Source organism: Embiotoca jacksoni, unplaced genomic scaffold (genome assembly GCF_022577435.1).
Source record: "Embiotoca jacksoni isolate LCO1_2020_lvr unplaced genomic scaffold, fEmbJac1.0.p SCAF_45, whole genome shotgun sequence".
Lineage (NCBI taxonomy): Eukaryota > Metazoa > Chordata > Actinopteri > Embiotocidae > Embiotoca > Embiotoca jacksoni.
This window is the reverse complement of record NW_027185398.1, coordinates 2,081,998-2,101,444: the sequence shown is the minus strand read 5'-3', so window position 1 is coordinate 2,101,444 and position 19,447 is coordinate 2,081,998. Positions and strand designations below refer to the sequence as shown.

The 19,447-nt window shown below is 42.2% G+C and overlaps 1 protein-coding gene across 3 annotated transcripts in view; it reads left to right on the top strand.

The window, feature by feature from the left end:
- glra1 (glycine receptor, alpha 1) overlaps positions 1–19,447 on the top strand; it is a 98,428-nt gene that overhangs the window by 47,266 nt on the left and 31,715 nt on the right. For all 3 annotated transcript variants that reach the window (XM_069169418.1, XM_069169417.1, XM_069169416.1), the window contains 2 exons: positions 6,164–6,231; positions 14,633–14,856. In XM_069169418.1, coding sequence (XP_069025519.1) covers positions 6,164–6,231; positions 14,633–14,856 — 292 coding nt within the window. The remainder of the gene's footprint in view (positions 1–6,163; positions 6,232–14,632; positions 14,857–19,447) is intronic.

The window sequence follows — 19,447 nt, the reverse complement described above, 5'->3', positions numbered from 1 at the left end:
TGTGTGTGTGTGTGTGTGTGTGTGTGTGCTTTTACGGTTGTGCTATCTTTTTGAGGACCGACCCCTGAAACCTAATAATAGTTGTAGAGTTTAGGTTAGAATGAAGTTTAGGTCAAAGGAAAATTATCTTTTTCACATAAAATGTCAATCACAAAGAAAAAGCTGCATTTCAAAACAAAATTGGCTCTTTATGAGGCAGTTTTTGGACGAGGTATCACAGAGGAAATAGTTTTACCTCCAATTACAGCTAACTGAATGAAAGCATGCGTCCACAAGCCAAAATCAAAATGGATGCATTCAACCGTACCTGCCATCATTTCGGGTTTCAAAATAAAAGAGAATTGTTCAGCTGCGAGAGAGGAAAGGGGGTTGATGAGCATATGCAAATTAAAAACTGTTCAGTCCAACTTTTTAACAGATACTTTGGGATTTTTAGGTGGAACATCGTCCTGCTCTGGCATTTTGCTAATTTGGCGAGCTAATTCATCCGATGCGGCGCTGCCAAATACTTTCAAAGGACGGTCGCTAAAAGTGCACTCGATAAGTTACACAGAAAAAGTTAGAAGCGACAAAACATCTTTCTCACTCAAATCACAGCCTTCGTCGCAGTTAGAAATGGGGCTGTGGGTTGCCAGGTTGGAGTACCATTTAAGTCGAAATTGTATGTCGTGTGTGAATTGTGTTTTGAAAAACATGGAGAACGTATTGATCTGATAGCTAAGTTTGAGGGCTGTGCAAATTAGAAGAAAACAAAACAAGAAAGGCAGCAGGAGACGACTTTACCGTACGGTCGAAGCAGGTGTGAGATTAAAATGTGAAGTTTCCGACTAATAAACAATTAAAATGAATCACCAGGTTGCCTACAGCTGTTACTGTTGTCAACTCGGCAAAATCAACTGCTCCCCACCAAACAAAAGAAGTCTGGTCTCTTATCTTTTATCAACTTTTATCTGAAATCAAGACCATATTGTTTTAAAAATTACTATTAACATTGGGTGATATTTTAGCTGCTGTTTTAGAGTCTGTAAACAGTAAATGTGCAGCGGAAGGACAGAAAGCTTTAGAGGAGCAGCAGGAAACATCGAATCGTAAATTATGTAACGTACGTCAACTACGCCGAAAAACAACCTAAATATAAATGTCAGAAAGCCCTCGATGAGATTCAGAATGAAAAAAAAAAAAAAAAAAAAAAAGGTTTCATTGAGAAGTCTTGGTTTCACGTACAAGGCCGGGGGGAGAGGAGGAGGAGGAGGAGGAGGAGGAGAAGGGGGGGGGGGGGGGGGTTGTGTAACGGAGGGTCGGCACCGGTGCAGAAGTGCAGGCGTGTTGTCTGTGGACATGTGAGTGAGCGTGGGCAGCTCGGATACGGTGACTCAGTGGCAGCTTGTCCTCCGCGACACCTAATGAGCTGCTGCTGCTGCTGCTGCTTCCTCTTCTTCTGTCTTCTGTCTTTTATTGGAAAGCTATAAAGAAAACTCTCCTCCTCCTCCTCCTCCTTCTCATCTTCCTCCTCTTCCTCTTCCTCTCCTTCACCGGACAGTTATTAAACAAACTACTGTGGTGGGAAAAAAAAACAAAAAAAAAAAACAGGGAGAGGAGCAGAGAGAGGAGATTTAGCTTCTCCTCCTCCTCTTCTGGGTTCGCGTCACGCGCTATGAGGGACGTCAAGAAAAGACAAATGATGATACCCCCCCCTCCTCCTCCCTCCTCCCTCCCCCACCACGGAGCGAGAGGACTTTGAAGGAGGGATTTTAAACAAAGTCAGGATGCGGAGGAAATGTGTCAGAGGACTTGAGTTAGGCCCGAGAAGCCGCGGCGGGAGAAAACAGTGATAATGTAATACCGGCCGGTTTACGGATAAACCCTCTGATGCACTCCGACGTATCGTCTCGTACTCACCGGGGGTTCGTCGAGCCTTCGTACATCACAGATACAGTCAGGCGGTCCGGCAGGAGCGATTATTTACCGGGAGTCCGTTTACCTTAAAGAGGCTTTTACTTCCAGTTTGTTTGCTCAGACTCTTCTAGGGCCAAAGGAAGAGTTTATTACTCTCCTGTTTTTTGGTAGAAAAAGAGACAAATTTACACTGTGTTTGTTTTTAGAGCTAAAAAAAAAAATAGCACTTAGTTTAACCCCGTGCTTGAATTAAGCCTATACTTGAAAATACAACAGGTTTCTGTGCACACAAGTGGCGCGTTTTCTTTATATGCAAAGAAACACAATTTTATTTGTGCGGTACGTCAAACTCAATGTGCTTTAAAGTTATGTACAGCAACCAGGTGAGAGAGGATCGAAATGCATGACATGAGATTTCATCTGAACTAAACTAAAATTAAAAAAAAACTGAAAGTAGCTGGAATAAAAGGTTTTTAGGTGACCCAAGAAACAGGCGAGATCGTAGTCACTAACCAAGAACTGAAACAACGTACTGACAGCAAGAGAGAGGAACACAGACTTAAAAATACACTGGGGAGAGGAGGACAATGAGGGACAGCTGAAACTAACCATGGTGGGGGGGGAACACAAGTGCAGGAAGTGAGGTTAACAGAAGTGGCAAGGACACGTTAAAATTACAAAAGAAAGCAGAAAACACTGGATAAAAGTGAAACATTGGAAACGGTGTCAAAACAGCGGCCACGAAACCAGAGATGTGGAATTAAATCAAATAAAATGCTAAAGACAAACAATACTGACAATCAAACACCCTCCAGAAGACACACCGTGTCAACACTTTTTTCCCGTCGGTTCCAGGAAAAGTAGTTTCGTTACTAAGATCTTCCAAAATTCATCAGTTTTGTTCATTCTGCTTAAATTAAATAAAAATAAAAAACTAACAAATTAAAAGCTGGACTGATGTCTAAGCCCAAAACCATCTTCGCTCTCCTCCATCAGCTGCAGCATTCGAGCCGCGTCGCTGCGCTGGAAACAAACCTGGTTGATTTAACGTCCGTTTAAAGTTTGTTTAGTTTTTTTTTTCTTTCCATCTTTGTTTCGTTCGTTTCCTCTCTGAGTAATCTATTGTTTGTTCTAATTAGATGCCGTACATGTAAGTCACGTAAGGAACGACCGCCTCAGGCACTCTTTAATGATTTTTTTTTTTTTTCCTCTCCCCTCCTAACCGTCCATCTTCAACCCTGTGATTCTACTCTGTGGCTTAACTACAGTTATGTGTTTTTCTGTGTGTGTGTGTGTGTGTGTGTGTGTGTGTGTGTGTGTGTGTGCGTGTGAATGACTCTCAGATGATATTCCTCCCTCGTGGCCTCCAGCGGTCCTCAGACTGTGACAGGGAGAGTAATTGGCCATCAAAATAATCCAGACCCCTTCCTTCATTCCCAGCTAGCCGCCGGCGAGCGGAATTAGACATTGAGTTTAGCCGGGTACATTAAATACAAAACTCCACGTTGTGTGTGTGTGTTTGTGTATGAGTGTGTGTGTGTTTGTGTGAGAGTGTGTGTGTGTGTTATCAGACTGTGATACAGCCTTTTGACTTATTAAAAATTACATTTTGTAATCCCACACAGAACCGTAGTTCTACACTCTGATGAGAAATGGATTAAATATAATCGGATTACAGTAATCAGATTACAAAAAAATGTATCTGAAATTTAGAGGCATTTAGTGTAGTAATTATGTCACAGACAAAAGGCAGAGAAAAAAACGCTCTGTCTGCAGATTTTAATACGTTTCTGTACGTGAAAAATGTTGCATTGTGGGAGCAGACTGTTGCATTGTGGGAGCAGACTGCTGCAACGCAGCTGTTGTGGTCAAGCAGGAGTTTTTAACAGTGTAATAATGATGCACATGCGATGTACATAATAACACGTTGTTATCCAGTCTTTACAAAGAGTTCATGAAATGGTCATTTATGAGAATCCCTCTACGATCGCTTTCTTTGTTGGACTTCTACTGAGGTTTCCACTTTGAATATTCAACGTGCACAAACGTGCACAAACGTGCTGAAAAAGTGTTGAAAAGTGTTGAAAAGTGTTGAAAAGTGTTGAAAAGTGCCACCAGAGGCCAAAACAACACTCGCTGAGTGTTTCTGTTCAAGGTCAGAGGGGGAAAACCTTCAAAAGACATAAACGGTTGGAGACGGCTGCAAAGACTCTGACAACTGAGCAACAATAATAATAATAATAATAAAAAAAAGATGTTCAAACTTGAAGTTGCTTTTGTTGCAAATCTTCACGATCTGCATAAATAACACTTAACTATAAAACACAACATAAAAAGACTTCACAAGGACAAGACACAACAGATCAAAGGCTACTTTAAGGAATGAACGAGTGACTGGTCATTTCTGATGTTCCAGATTTGGATTGTAAAAACTGGGAGAAGTTTAAAACAAATTGCAGTCTGACAGATAAGTCTGAAGATTTGTAGTTCGGGATTTCAGCCCTTAAGTATCTTAATTACAACAGCAAAACGCAGCTTTAAAAGGTGTTTAAATCTTTGGGCGGTATTTGTTTAAGGTGTGAAGTTATTTCCTCCAGCCAGCGCTACAATGGAAGTAGGAATAAACTGTTAAATGTTGTTGTTCAGGAGCTAGGCTAGCTCTTCCCCCCCGTTTCCAGTCTTTATGCTAAGCTAGGCTAACTGCTCCATGAATGTGAGCGGTATTCCTTCTCAAAGTGAATCAGTGTTTCCTGAAAGGCTGAGTTCCTTTAGCGTCGACATAAAGGAAGACTCTTAAAGACGGGATCACGTCGAGCGATGGTTTGTGTTTGTACGAGCCGGTGACATCATCGGATCAACGGAGCGGCGGCGGAGAGGCCCGATCTCCGTCGGCTCTCACCTCGACTCGCTCGTCTGAACGCGACCTTGAACGTCGATCTTCGTCTCGGAGGCGAGAGCGAGGGCGGGGCCGTCCTGCTCATTATGACATTTTAATTTTTCCGTCTGGAATGACACTGTGGCTTTCACTGATAGTTTGACCGGCGGAGCTTTACGAGTCTCGGAGGGGACGTGAAATCGATTCGCTCGTTTGTAGTTTTCTCAAGTCGTAATGAGATGTTTACACGTTTATTCCTCCTCCTCCTCCTCCTCCTCCTCCTCACTCGCTCTCGGGCGACTCAGAGGACAAACTTCCTGCTGTCGTCAGGCAGTCGGACGCTCTTAAAGTATTTAAGTTGCCGAGCGTTTGTTCGGCGCCGTGTTTGAAGCCACCTTCACAGGACCAGACAGTTTCTTTCACTTTGTTTACTTCCTGCAGTCTGTCATCAGCTCGCTTCAGCTTTAATCTGCCTCACACACACACACACACACACACACACTCACACACACTCACACACACACACACACACACACTCACACTCACACACACACACACACACACACTCTCACACACACACACACACACACACACACACACACACACACACACTCACACACACACACACACACACACACACACACTCACACTCACACACACACACACACACACACTCTCACACACACACACACACACACACACACACACACACACACACACACACACACACACACACACACACACACCTCAGTTCAGCTCAGACTTCGTTTGTCCCACACGAAGAAACTCGCATACGTACAAAAATAAAAATCTATACGTGTAAAAAATAAAACAGAAGCAGTTTCTGACGCGTATATTTGAGTGACGAGTTAAATAAATGAGTTTTAAACCCGTTTCAAGTCTTTTTAAGGAACCTGGATCTCCGAGCAGAATGGAGAGTTTCCAATAAAACCCCTGAATCGATCACATCTCTTCATTTTATTCAGCGATTTCTCGTGTTTTTTTCTCATTAACTGCTTTTTCACCATTCAGGGAAAAAACGGTCGAACCAATCGCGTTGTGGGAAAGGTGGACGAAAATATACGTTTGTTTTTTTCTCCTGAATATAAATCTTCAGGCTGCGGTTATCATTATTTTTATATTAAAAATGGATTAAAAGTCTAATTTAATATTAAAGTCGCCTGTGGCGTTGAAGCCACAGTGTTGAGCTCTAAGTGAATTAATGCCGACTTCTTTACTCTTCAGGATTTCTCTACTGTTCGTGTCTTGATGCATTTTATTTGTGTAAATATTTTCCACTCTAACATCTCCTGTCCTCTCTCTGTCCTCTCTCTGTCCTCTCTCTGTCCTCTCTCTGTCCTCTCTTTGTCCTCTCTTGTCTTTCCTCCGCAGGTCCGCCTGTAAACGTAACCTGCAACATTTTTATCAACAGTTTTGGGTCCATCGCTGAAACAACAATGGTAAGTTTAATTACCCAGAATCACGTGTCAGTGTGCAGATCTGTGATATTATATATTTGGCACTGTGTGTGTGTGTGTGTGTGTGTGTGTGTGTGTATGTGTGTGTGTGTGTGTGTGTGTGTGTGTGGATCTGGATGATTAGCCCACTAATGGAAACTGTCACATCTCGTTGCGGCTCTGTTTTGGCTCGGCTAATTTTCTTTTGCCTTGAAAAAAAAAAACGCACAAAAAATGCAATTAATTGGGACTCCGGCCGGCCGCGCTGATATTCAGCGCATCTGAAAAAGTTTCATTTTTATTTCCCTTTAAAAAAATAAATAATTAAAAGCTTTGTGCCCCTTCTGAGTGTTTTAGAAATTTGCCCGCCTCATTGAGCTCCCCCCCCTCCCCCCTCCCCTCCCCCCTCCCCTCACACTCCCATTTGCAACACTTCATTTGAAAGAGCGCATCACCGCCGCGTACATTTGCATAACAACGCGGCGGCGGCGCGCCTGTTTGCGAGTGATGAAGGGGAAATTTACGCTCATTCATTCCACAGAAAACTCATTAGTGTTAATATGACTGAACCTCAGTGTGTGTGTGTGTGTGTGTGTGTGTTTGAAATCAGACACACACGAATGTTGCTAAACACGGGACTCTTAACTTTCAACAAAAAAAAAAGACATGAATTATTTTGCTCAGCCACCAAAAAGCAGCGAGCACGTCAGCTGCAGGAACCTTCTGCAGAGCCTCGGGCGCCACGGAGGACGCCGAGGTCACGTCCTCAGCAGCAGTCGGTCGGCTTTCAACAATGACAGGAGGGAGACACTGAAATTACAGGCAATTTGTCATTTTTATAGACTAAATATCTTTAAATACGTGTAAATAACAGGAATCAGTATTTTTATGGGCTTTTTTGACTGACTGGATTCAATAAGAACCCCGAATTCATCGGTCACTAGATTCTCCCGGTTCTTCAAACAAGACAAAATAACCAGTCTCCTCTCAATTTGGCTGATAGTCGTGTTTTCAAAGCTCCACGAGTCTTACGGGAAGAAGCTGACAAGGAAAACTGGATTTCAAGGCTTTAAAAGGTGAAGGTTGGATGTTTTATATTCCAAAAATAGGGGTGGAGCCTATCTCAGCTGAGTGCAGGGTCGTCAGTCCAAAACCACATCAGTGACCCACACTGTTGAACTTCATGACAAGTTCCTTCATTAACATGAACACACACACAATCTGGATCATTAGGACTCAACGCCACACACACACACACACACACACACACACACACACACACACACACACACACACACACACACACACACACACACACACACTAATCGACAAACACATTTTGTTGAGTTACGTGTTCGGTGTGAAAAAGCCGGAGGTTCAGTTTGAGCCACTGAAACAGGAGGGAAGTCAGAAACGTCTGGAGGAGACGAACATTGTTGGTTTTGGACTTTTGGAGATAAATAGACCGCCGTCGGCCTTTAAAGCTATAATGTGAGACTTTTACACATAAATGAACATCTGTTAGATTCATGTTTTTGACAAAATGACAGAGCTAATTAACACGATCACTGCATTTAACAGCATTCAGAGTTTATAAACTGTCTGGTGAGACAGAGCACACCAGAGACCCCTGGTGGCCAGAGTCAGGTAAACCGTCCAGTTAGCAACATGCTAACAATTAGGGACAAAAATAATTAAATGACACGGCTCTTACAGACTTTCCAACTGTAATCGAACCAAAACCAATTTAATTCTGTGATGCCTTTTATTTGCACATCCACCATTTATCCATCATTTTAGAGCCGCTAACGTTGCAACCAAGGAGGCTAAAGTGGAGCCCATGTTATAAGTTTGTGACTTTAGTTGGCTAAAAAAAAAATTAAATAATAAAGTTTGGCACTGGAGGTTTAACCTGGCAGAAAAATCATTGAGAGAAAATATAAAAATAAGGAAAGAGGTGAGAAAACCAGGGGACTCATAAAAGGAGGGAGGAAATAAAGGATGAAAGGAAGTCGGTGAGGCAGAGATGGGTCAGAAACAAAGGCAGTCCTATAAAACGCAGCATCCCAATGTGAAGCTCCTATAGCGCACAACACACACACACACACACACACACACACACACACACACACACACACACACACACACACACACACACACACACACACACTGCTGCATTGAAACTGCTGGCCTCCACAGATCCTCGTCATGCAGAAGCAGAAATCGATCAGCCGAGGACTGAGGCAGAGGAGGGAGGGAGGAAGGAAGGAAGGAAGGAGGAAAGGGGCCAAAGGAAAGAACAGGAAGTGAAATTAGTACCAAGAGGAAGACGAGATGTAAGAGAAGGAAACTTTCAGCCTGAGTCCTTGTTGGCTTTCAGCAGCTTCTCGTAGAAATGCAGCTGGATACAGATGTTTGTTGGCAATTTAAAAACAGCTGCTCACAATATCGATAGACAAAATTTGCAGCGCTTCATTTTTTTCTGACAAAGTTATGATGGTAAATATTACGAGGTTGTTGGTTTTTTTTGCTCCTCGGTTGGTTGCTAAGCAGCGCCGACTCCTTCTATCGTCTGACATCAGAAACAATCAAATATGTAAATGATTTTATTGTGAATTCACAGAAGATCACAGAGAACAGATGGAGGTTCGATCCTTCTCTCCCTCACGGTTCCTCTGTTTCTTTTCTCTTTAACAACAAAATAAGTTGTGTTTGTGCATTTAAAGACAAAATCTGAATATAAATCGATTGCACCATTTGTGACAGAGTGTCTATAAAAACATATTTAAAGTTATATTTTCTGCACGATATCCTGCAAAGAATCGTGTATCTGTCTTTCCTGAAAAGGAAATTCCTCTTCCGTTGAGGTTTATCCTGATTTCAAGTCTCCTTTTTCTTGTCTGAATATCTTAGAGGGAGTGATTGTAGTACAAATAACTCTGGAAGAGTACATTACGTGGAATAAATAGGAGTTTTTAAAGCTCGTGTGATCGGAGCCGTTGACCTCCAGTCAGACGGACCGACGGCGTGAATGGCGTTTAACTTTTGGGAGGACTCAGTCCACCCACCGAGGACCACAGTCAGTGTTGTCGCTCTGTAATCTCTCACAGGGTGGATTAGAGGCACAAACAGAGAACGGAAATAATTGGATTTATCAGCTTTTATCAAAGCAGAAAATCTTTTTTTTTTTTTAATGCTGTAGAGGTGAAAACAAAACCAGAGCGAGCGGGAAGCTGGAGGATGAGATCTTGGTGCAGTGTGTCGCTATGGCTGTGAGCTGCGACTCCAATATCCTTACACACACACACACACACACACACACACACACACACACACACACACACACACACATAGTTGTACTTCTATATTTGTAAAGAAGTGCCTTCACGATGCCTTAATCATCACAACTAAACCCTGAAACCGAGTCAAAGTGAAACCCGGCCAGCTTCTCCTCACCTTCCAAAAGAAACGCCCTCACTTTTAAAGGTGTTAAACCCAACTTGGTCCTCGCACACACACACACACACACACACACACACACACACACACACACACACACACACACACACACACACACACACACACACACACACACACACACACACACACACACACACACACACACACACACACACACACACAGAGCTGCCGGGGTCGGAGCGCGGTGATAGATGGAGTCGGTAGAATGGCGCAGTGCTTGTTCAAGTCCCGGCGGTACACGGCTTTATTCCTGTTTCAGCTCTCTTCCCGCTCGCTTGCTCGCTCACTCTTACAGAGGTTTCTCTCTCTCTCTCTCGCTCTCTCTCTCTCTGTGACACACACACACAGACACACACACACACACACACACACACACACACACACACACACACACACACACACACACACAGACTTGCCTGATAATACAATATTATCATTATTAAAAACTTTACAAACCAATATATTCAAAAAGGCTCACTAATCTTAAAGTGCTTCCTGAAACAGATTAATGTAGTAATAACATTATTATAATCTGGTTCTATTTCCCTGATCATAATAAAAAATAGCTTCAGATTACTGAATTAATTTCAATTAATAACTGTCCAGTTTCCTCCTGAATGCCTTTCATATGGGAGTTTTACAAAGTCTTAACATTAGATTTAAATATTGCATCAAGAAAGAAAAATAGATTGATTTTAAATGTATAATTGCTGCAAAACACCTTTCTTTGCTTCCGACTTTTCTTTCCAACAAGAAAAGATCATTTTCCAGTTTCTGATTCGTTCTCGTGTCAAACAAACATTTCTTGCCAATCGAAGAAGTTTGTAGTTTGTAATGAAATTTTCAGAAACAGGTTTTTTACATTAAAAAAATAATAATTAAAAAAAAGCCGTGACAGTCCAGGTTTAATTGGCTCAGCGGATCTGGAACGGTCAAACCTCTCATGGAGAGATATTTGCTTCCCGGATCCTTTTTGTAAATTGACTTGACACCCCCCCTCCCCCCTCCTCCGTGCTGCTGGCTGCGGTGTGGCTTTTTCTTTTTTTCTTTTTTTTAAGGCCGCACAGTGCAAACAGCATCTTCCTGAGCGGAGCAGATGTGCGACCATAATGTGTGAGCCTCCGTAACCTCCCATCCTCCTCCTCCTCCTCTTCCTCCTCCCCCTCCTCCTCCTCCTACCTGAGCGCCATCCAGGGAGCCGGCAGGATGTTATGACAGGCGTGGAATTAGAATATGGCTGCCGCTGCTGTTTCTCTAGTTATTACAAGAAGTTGCTGTTGTTGTTGTTGGAGGAAGAAGAAGAAGATTGCAGTCTTTCATGCGTGGTTTACTGCCTGAGTTTAATGCTGAAATGAGTGTTGTATTGTGTAAGTACAGCGGCTCCTCTGCTAATGGTTTCATAGCAGCATGACGATGGAGGACGGTAATTTCAGGGAGGCACTTAACAGCCTGGTGGCCTGATGTCACGTCCTCAGATGGAGGACCGATTCCTAAAATCAAAACCCCCTGAAATTAATCACTGGTGCATCTAAAGGATTTTTTTAAATCCTGGAGTACCGTGCCGTTCATTTCCTGCTCAACGTACATCCATCTGCAGCCACGACGAGCCTCTGACCCACGATGCTGAGATTTTAATGGCCATATAACATCCGCAATCTTTTTTTTTTCATTCATATGTTGAGGCCAAGAAGATCCCGGGGTCAGAAGAAATTATAGATAACAAATTGGTATTTTGACCACTTTAATCCGACTACATACACCAACTACATACACCAACATGGAGCTGAGCACGTTACCAATACCTCGGTGGCATGAGGAGACTGTCCAGGGTTGAGGTTCATCTAAAAACAGATTTCTGAAAGCTTTCTTGTCTTAATTCTCCCCGTGAAAACCGGCATGTTTGTGCTGCCTGACCGCATAATTATCTTTGTTTGGAATAACTCCATCAAGCACATTTCTGCTCAACTTCTGCCCTTTTCCGAGCGGCTGACTGATGATGCCGGCAATAAGCTGGCACCGCTGCTCCGCATCGACAGACACTTCTCATTCTCGGGCGCCATTTCAGGTTCTTCATCATATTCCAGAGCAGAAAAGGTCAAGCTCATTTGTTTCATGTGAGATATTCAGAGTAATAAACAGTGATAAACGGAGGAGGGGGGTCTCGCTGAGGCTGATTGCCATGTGACACACACACACACACACACACACACACACACACACACACACACACACACACACACACAGCACCGTGCCTGATTGCTCCTTTAAATGCCACCCGCTGGGACTGCTGGCATGGCCGCGCCTCGGCCCTGCGATGCCTTTCTGCAAGACCATGCGGCTTAATGATGGCTGCAGCCTGGCCGAAGTGGCCGAGCTCCACCGTCTGGGAATAATTGACAATTAGGGAGATGGAGGGGCCGAGCAAAATGCCACCCAGCCGCCAAATGAAGAGACTCCAGCTGTGACTGTGAAACAGGGAACGGAGAACGGGTGGTGGAAGCGGTGCACGATGGCGGTTCATATCTTTTACCTGCATCGATCGGACTGCACGTACACCAGAGCTGTGAGAGAGGTGGAGGAGGGAGGACGCTAAGATACAAATCTTAAAAATCTTATTGTCAGTTCAGGCCACAACTCAGCTGGAGTTTTGGAAAATACCGTCACAAGATGGTGAAATAATGTCTTCTTTGAGAGACAGTTTATATGGTAAAATGTAGACAAACCAATTTCAAGACGTAGAAGAGAAAATGTGGAGATAATTACTGCAGACTGTCCTTCGAAATAATGCACATTATCAATGTTCAATCAACAAAGACCTTCAGCGGGCAGTAAAATGACTCATTACCAAATTGACCAAAGACTTCAATCAAACGTAATAACAATTTTCACAAGTTTCGTAAATCTGACATTTGGATTTTTGTCCTTTTTTCAAAATAAACAGCAAAAACAAACCACAGCCACACTCTTTTTATGCTTTCCTATTAATTGGTGTCTCATGTACACATCCAGCCTTACAAGCCTTTGCCTTTGAAACATTATTCCATCCTTTGTTCATTCTTTGAGTCTCCCACTTTATCTCTCCATCTCCCCGTGTACGACAGAAGGGGGAGCAGCAGCCCAATGACCTTCAGCAGCTCTCCGCATCCATCTGCCTGTCTCTACTGTATCTGACTCTATTTCTGGCAACTAACTTTTTATTTGTTTATTTTTTTTAATGCGGCTTTACTCCCCTTCTTGCCGTTGTGTAAAATGAACTGCAAAATTTCAAAATCTTTTTATCAGTCAAAACATAAAGAGTCTCATAGCGGAGTTGACTGAGGAGGATGTGAGGGAACCACTCTGAGGAAAAACAGCTCCGATATTCCTCGAGGCTACAACTCGACCATGATCAGTAAAATCTGTTACGTTCCCATAAAGGAGAAAATGACATATGGATGAAGACCCATAACCACCTGCTCATCCGACCGTGAAATCCTGTCCATCACTCTGTTGCTACGTCTGCCGGTATCTGTCCATCCACTCCTCCGTATGGAGTTACAGCATCTTGAGTCAGCAGTGCAATGACCCTTGACGAGCCCTTTTCTTTTCTTTTTTTTTTCATTTCCATTCCCACTTCTCTCCCTTTTCTATTTCTTTCTCTTTTTTTTTTTTTTTTAAAGGGAACATCTCCCTCCAGATACGTTTTACATCCTTCTGTTTCAGTACTTCCAGCGATTTACGCCTCATAACTTTGGCTGTTATGTTGTTATTTAATTTCTCTGCCGAATCAATTTTTCTCTCTCAAACCTGCCTCGTCTCCGGAGGAGGACAGAGCAGCAGTGATAGTCGAAGCAAAATACGAGCTAAAAGATGAGGGCGGAGAAATAGTTATCTTTGTTTCTTCTCGTCTGATAAATATAATTGTGTCTGACTGGCGAAGGTTCAAAGAAATACAACAAACTCTTCTTCTTTTGATTCTTAAGGTCGGACGCCAAAAAAACTGACACTGAAGTCTCGATCTTTGAAAACATATTTCTGGAAGTCAAGAGTCCAGAAATGCTGATATTAGTTGTGTCGATTGACATTTTCTTCTCTGACTGCCAACTAAACATTTGTGAAACAACCTTTCAGCAGATATCTGATGCATATTTCCCCACATTGCTCGCTGACTGTTGGAAAAATTACTCAAGAGGCTCGGTTCAAAATCAAACACATCGGACATTTATTCTTGCAAGAAGGAACACATACATGCACCCTCAAAGAGAGGTGTCCAGCAAAGAAGGGCCTTCCCTCCTCCGTAGGGCAGCTTTTATACAGTGGGACAAACAGTAGACCATCACCCCCATTCCCTTTGTACCTGCTTTTGTATGGTAATACAGAGTTGGTTGTAGGTCACAAGATAAGGACACACCTTTCTCTCTATACCAATTTTATCAAATCCATTTTAGGAAAATAAAAATTACGGTACAAATCTTTGGTTTTCATGCAGTTTAGAGGGGGAGAGTGTAACCCACTTGTTTTTTTTCTGCGGTTACAATTGACAGATGACATAAAGGCCAAAACATCTCACGACATTTTAGACATTTGTTTCGGAAGATGGAAAACAGTCATTCAGGATTTACTGGAGTTGAAACTGGCTAATTTGTCAGCGAGCCATCCAAGTAGAGCGCTACATGTTTGGATGCTAAATATTAAAGAAGCAATTCATTCGGTGCTTTAAAACCAATCAAAGTTCTGTATCCGGACATTACTGGGGCGTCCCAATATGGTAACCCGTGACAACGCCAATCGGGAAACGAATGAGCATTATCTTTTCAGGCATAGTTATGGATGTATGGATGAGAAAAAAAAAATCGTCCTTTTCATCTCCCACTTTGCTTTCTTGCCGTCACTTCCCATCTCTCTAACGCTTCCATGTCCTCCGTCCCTTCCCGTCTCCTCGCAGGACTACAGAGTGAACATCTTCCTGAGGCAGCAGTGGAACGACCCCCGGCTGGCCTACAGCGAGTACCCCGACGACTCGCTGGACCTCGACCCCTCTATGTTGGACTCCATCTGGAAACCTGACTTGTTCTTCGCCAACGAGAAGGGCGCCAACTTTCACGAGGTCACCACAGACAACAAGCTGCTACGCATCTCTAAAAACGGCAACGTGCTCTACAGCATACGGTGAGTGGAGGAGGTGTGATGTTTTATATTCAGACCATTAAACTGGTTACTGCAGCACAGATTCACCTTAAAGCTTTAATTTCATCTGATTTGTCAAGTTTATGCAAACAAGGATTTTTGCACAAGCTAGTTTTAATTTACTTAGTTGCAGGAGCTTTTAAAAATTCAGCTCTGAATGCTGTGTTGGTGCCTTATTTTATATTTTGAGCCACACAGGCAAAGTTTTAATTTAACATTCAGATCTTCTGCGATTTGGAGTTAAATTAATTTAGAAACTAAAGAATTTAAATTGGAAAATTCCTGCTTGATAATCGAGTTGGTTCCAAGTTTTGGCCAAAATTACTCAGAGAAGAAAGTCCCAAAACAAACTTATGGCAAATTGTTTTGCATTTTTTATTGCAAATATGAAGCTATGGCTGCTGAAAGGCTCCAAAAATGATCAAGAACGTGAAATGGACTCGATTTAAACTGCTGATTCTTTGGTTTCCGTTGATGCCGTGTACAGAAAATCATTTAAAAAAGGAAGCTGTATTTTCCAAACGTTTTCAATACTCTTTTGTTTCCTCTTTTTATCCATTCAAGATTTATTTGAAGTGCCAAAGTATAATTACAAAACAACCAGCTGTGCCAGAAGAAGGCCCGTCGCTCCGGACCGCGATAGTTTAGAGAACAGTGATAAAAAGAAGAAAGTTCCTAGCAGGAGATGAAGGAGAGGGTTTATAGATTTGGAGGTTATACCGAAACAATCGGATATAAAACTGCGATAGAAGATCAAGAGTGACTGTCTCCTGCTACGATTTCCTGTTTATTGCGTTCCAGAGACATTCGTCCTCTACTTCAGAGTTCTCTTATTGCGTCAAAGTTGGAGGCTTTTATTTCCTCCCGCACTCTGCTTCCTCACTTTGTATCTCCGAGACATCCCATTCAAGGCTCTCAAGAGTTATAGCCTCCTTCAGCCGACAAACCTTTTAGTCCACTGGTGCCTCCTCCTCCTCTTTCTCCTCTTCCTCCTCCTCCTCCTCCTCCTCCTCGCTTTTATTGCGTCTGCTCAGGGGCGAATGAAAAAACGCCGCAGCAGCAGCAGCAGCCATGGTAATCTACTCGGGCTGTTAGTATTCCAGCAGCGAGTCCGATCCGTTATCAACCTCGGTTTTCACCTTCATGTCCAGCAGGAGGAGGAGTGAGATTGGCCTTTTATAAATATCGGCGGAAAAAGAGATGAACCTCGCGCTCCCTCCTCCACCGCATCATTTTTTTTTAACTTGACAACATCAGGACGAATCCTCCGTTGATCAGCTTGATCTCACAGGAGACGAGACGGCTCAGGATATTAAACCGTCCCGAGTGTGTGTGTGGGGGGAGGGGAGGGGAGGGGAGAGAGGTGTTGTAAATGTTGTTTACTCTGTTTTTTTCTATGTTTATCGCTCAACAGTGGAGCGGAACGATGAAGAAGTCATGACCGACGGTCGCTTCTCCTCCGAGATGAAAGCGAACTTTCCAAGATTGGTTGAACCAGATTTCCATGTTGTGCAATCTACTGCTCGCACTTCAAACACGAGCACACGGTTCGCTCTCAACTGATATGCAGTCCTATTTGTGCATGTGGGGTGCTTTATCAAAGAGAACATTTATGGTTATTCAACTTATGTAAAATCCGTCTCATATTTCGAGATAAATAAATAGGACATATTGCAAAAAAAGGCCGTATCTCATCTATCAAGCCACTTTATGGAGGCAACGGTGGAGCGACGCGTCAACATATGAATTTGAGACCGTTTTTCCGACCAACAGGAATCATTGGTTTATTTTTTACTCTTTTTCTAACCTTAACCAAGTCGTTTTTTGCCTAAATCTGACCAAACCTTAAACACAGGGATCGCACCAGCTGATACTTCACCGTGTCCCTCCCTGAACTTCCCATTGTCTCTTTTTGACGCAATCTACGCAACCTTGTGCCCATTCATTTCCAGCCTACCAACCCGTTCTCTTTTCAAAGAGTAAATGATGCCACTGATACACTCGGTTTCACTCCAGGCTTTTCCCATCCCAGCCGACTGCAATATCAGAGATGCTGAGAGGAAAATAAATCCGGAGATCTTACAGACCTCATTGATTCTTCTGTCCACCGATTTTCCTCCAGCTTAACGTCTGCAAAAATTTCACTTTTTTCCCACCTTCAAATGGCTTCGTACCCTCCTGTCTCCTCAACCAGCCACTTCTCTTTCACAGGATGACTTTGCATCCTTCTTCACCAAGAAGGTCACGACCATTGGTGGTCGATTCACATCCAATCTCCTGCGATTAAAAGTGTGTCTTTTACTGCATTTCAGAGGACGATAACTCAAAATTTCAAAGGCATTTTACCCTCAATCATACCTGCGATTAAGCACATCACTAATGCGTTTATGGCTTTCCTACAGCGTTTAACCCATTCAGGAAAAAACCCAATCTCAATTCCAAAACTAGAGGCTTGTTTCACTACTACCTTTCTCAGACAGGGTTTTTTCAGTCTGTGGTGCCAGACTTCAATCTTTCAAAATGTGATCAAAACAAGTCGAGAGCAGTCACTCCACGGCTGTCCGTAATAGAAACCCTTCGATCAACGTGAAGGGATTCTCAGTCATCAGTTCTCATCTTGCTCGACTTCTCAGGAAACCACTTAATCCCCCTGTCCACCCGATCCAATCCAGTCCAACACTATTCTGCTTTTACCTCACAGAACAATCATGCGACGTTACAAGAGAAGAGTCCAAGTATCACTTTCCTTCCACTGGAGTACCGCAAGGATCTGTGCTCGGTTCTTTACTCTTCTTTAAAAACGCTTCTTCCTTCAGTTGAATGATCCTCACACGTTTTATTTCATCGCTGCCATGCTGATGTAAACTAGCTCCTATCTGTCAACTTTCTATCAACTCAAAACTGAACCCTGCATACTTGCGTGGGCCAAATTAATAAATGTAAATGTAAATTTTGCAAGCTAAAAACAAGTGGTATATTGTATCACTGCGATCTCTCTTCAACAAGCACAAAGACCTAAACATACAATTCACAAAACAAAATAAGATACGAAAATCAATCATTTAAATACTTCTTTTGTTTTAAAGCTACAACCAAAATGAAAATGGATTAAGTTCAGTTTATGTATATAATTTGTAATAATATTGTTTGTTATTTGTTTCAAAATAAGTGTTGTGATTTTATTTTTGGGAGTAACTATATTTAGATTTAAAATCAAACTAACTTTACCAGAGGTTTCCCATGTGTGAGCTCTGTATCAAACGTTTTACCAGACTTCTGACTGTCTAGCAATAGTAATGCTAAAAAAAAAAAAAAAAAAAAATTAAAAAAAAAAAAAAAAAAAAAAAAAAACAAAAAGAGTATTCCTCAAGTAATTCCTCTCGTAGTTCAATAAAAAGGGGAAAAAAAAAAAAAAAAAACTCAGCGGGGGGTTGGAGGTCCAACTTCCTGTTAAGCTCTCATGGAACAAACAAAAAGGTATAGCTCCGTCAGCATTTGGCATTTAGGTGTCACGATGCAGAAAAAACAAAACAGAGCTGAACTTCTTTCTGAGAAAGTGGGACATCTGTGGAGGCTACATCATGTGTTTGTAATACATATTCAGCATCCTGTCAGGGATTTGTAACAATGTGCAGACGCGGCAGAGTTTATCTGGTACATCGGGCCGACTGGACGTGTGTGTTGTAGCAGCGGGTTTCCTGTTAGAGCAGAACAGAAGGACTGAGTATGAGCGGTGAATTCGCCTTCCTCACATCACGACAGCCTGCTGACAGCTCGCACTCTGCAGATACTTAACTGGAGCTGGAGAGGTTGTTGTTTTAGTTTTTTTTATTACGATCCCTTGGTGAAATTAACACATAACATTTATGAGGACGGTGGAGATTTATTGCATTTATTAATTACCTGATTACCACAATCTCTTGCAAATGTATTGCAGCATAGCAATTAGTGCATTATGGGAATTAAAAGCATATATTAAGGATGCACAATCAAGAATATTTGTTGATATGAAGGTTAAAGTTCATTTTTGATCTCTGAGTAAAAAAATCTCACCACAAAGTCCATTTAGTACCTTTTAAGGATCCACTTAAGTAATGATAGCTGAAGTTTACAGTTTAATTCAATGACAGCTGGGAAGTTTTAAGGTCATGTAGCGCCACTGAAAGCTCCAGAACTTCCACTAAATGGACCCGTTTTCTCAGATTTTGGAGATATTGTTTTGGAAATGTATCTTTATTTTAATTTTCATGGTCTTGTGTTGCTGCATGGTTTTCTGAGTGCATTAGTGGCAAATTGATTGGCTAAATTAAATATTATCGATAACACAATAATTGGGAAGGACAACTATCTTTGGGTGAAAAATACACAAATAAGCACCGAAAAGTCAGTCGAACATATTTTGTGTAATTTCTGCCAATTTGCTGACTCCACAATTTGTTGACCTAGCTATAAAAAAAAAAAAGTAGATTGATTTTTAATAAAATAATCATTGGTTTCATTTCTAATGGGTTCAGTTATATTTGAAAATACACATGATTATGTATTCTACAGTGTCCCCAATTTTAAATAAACC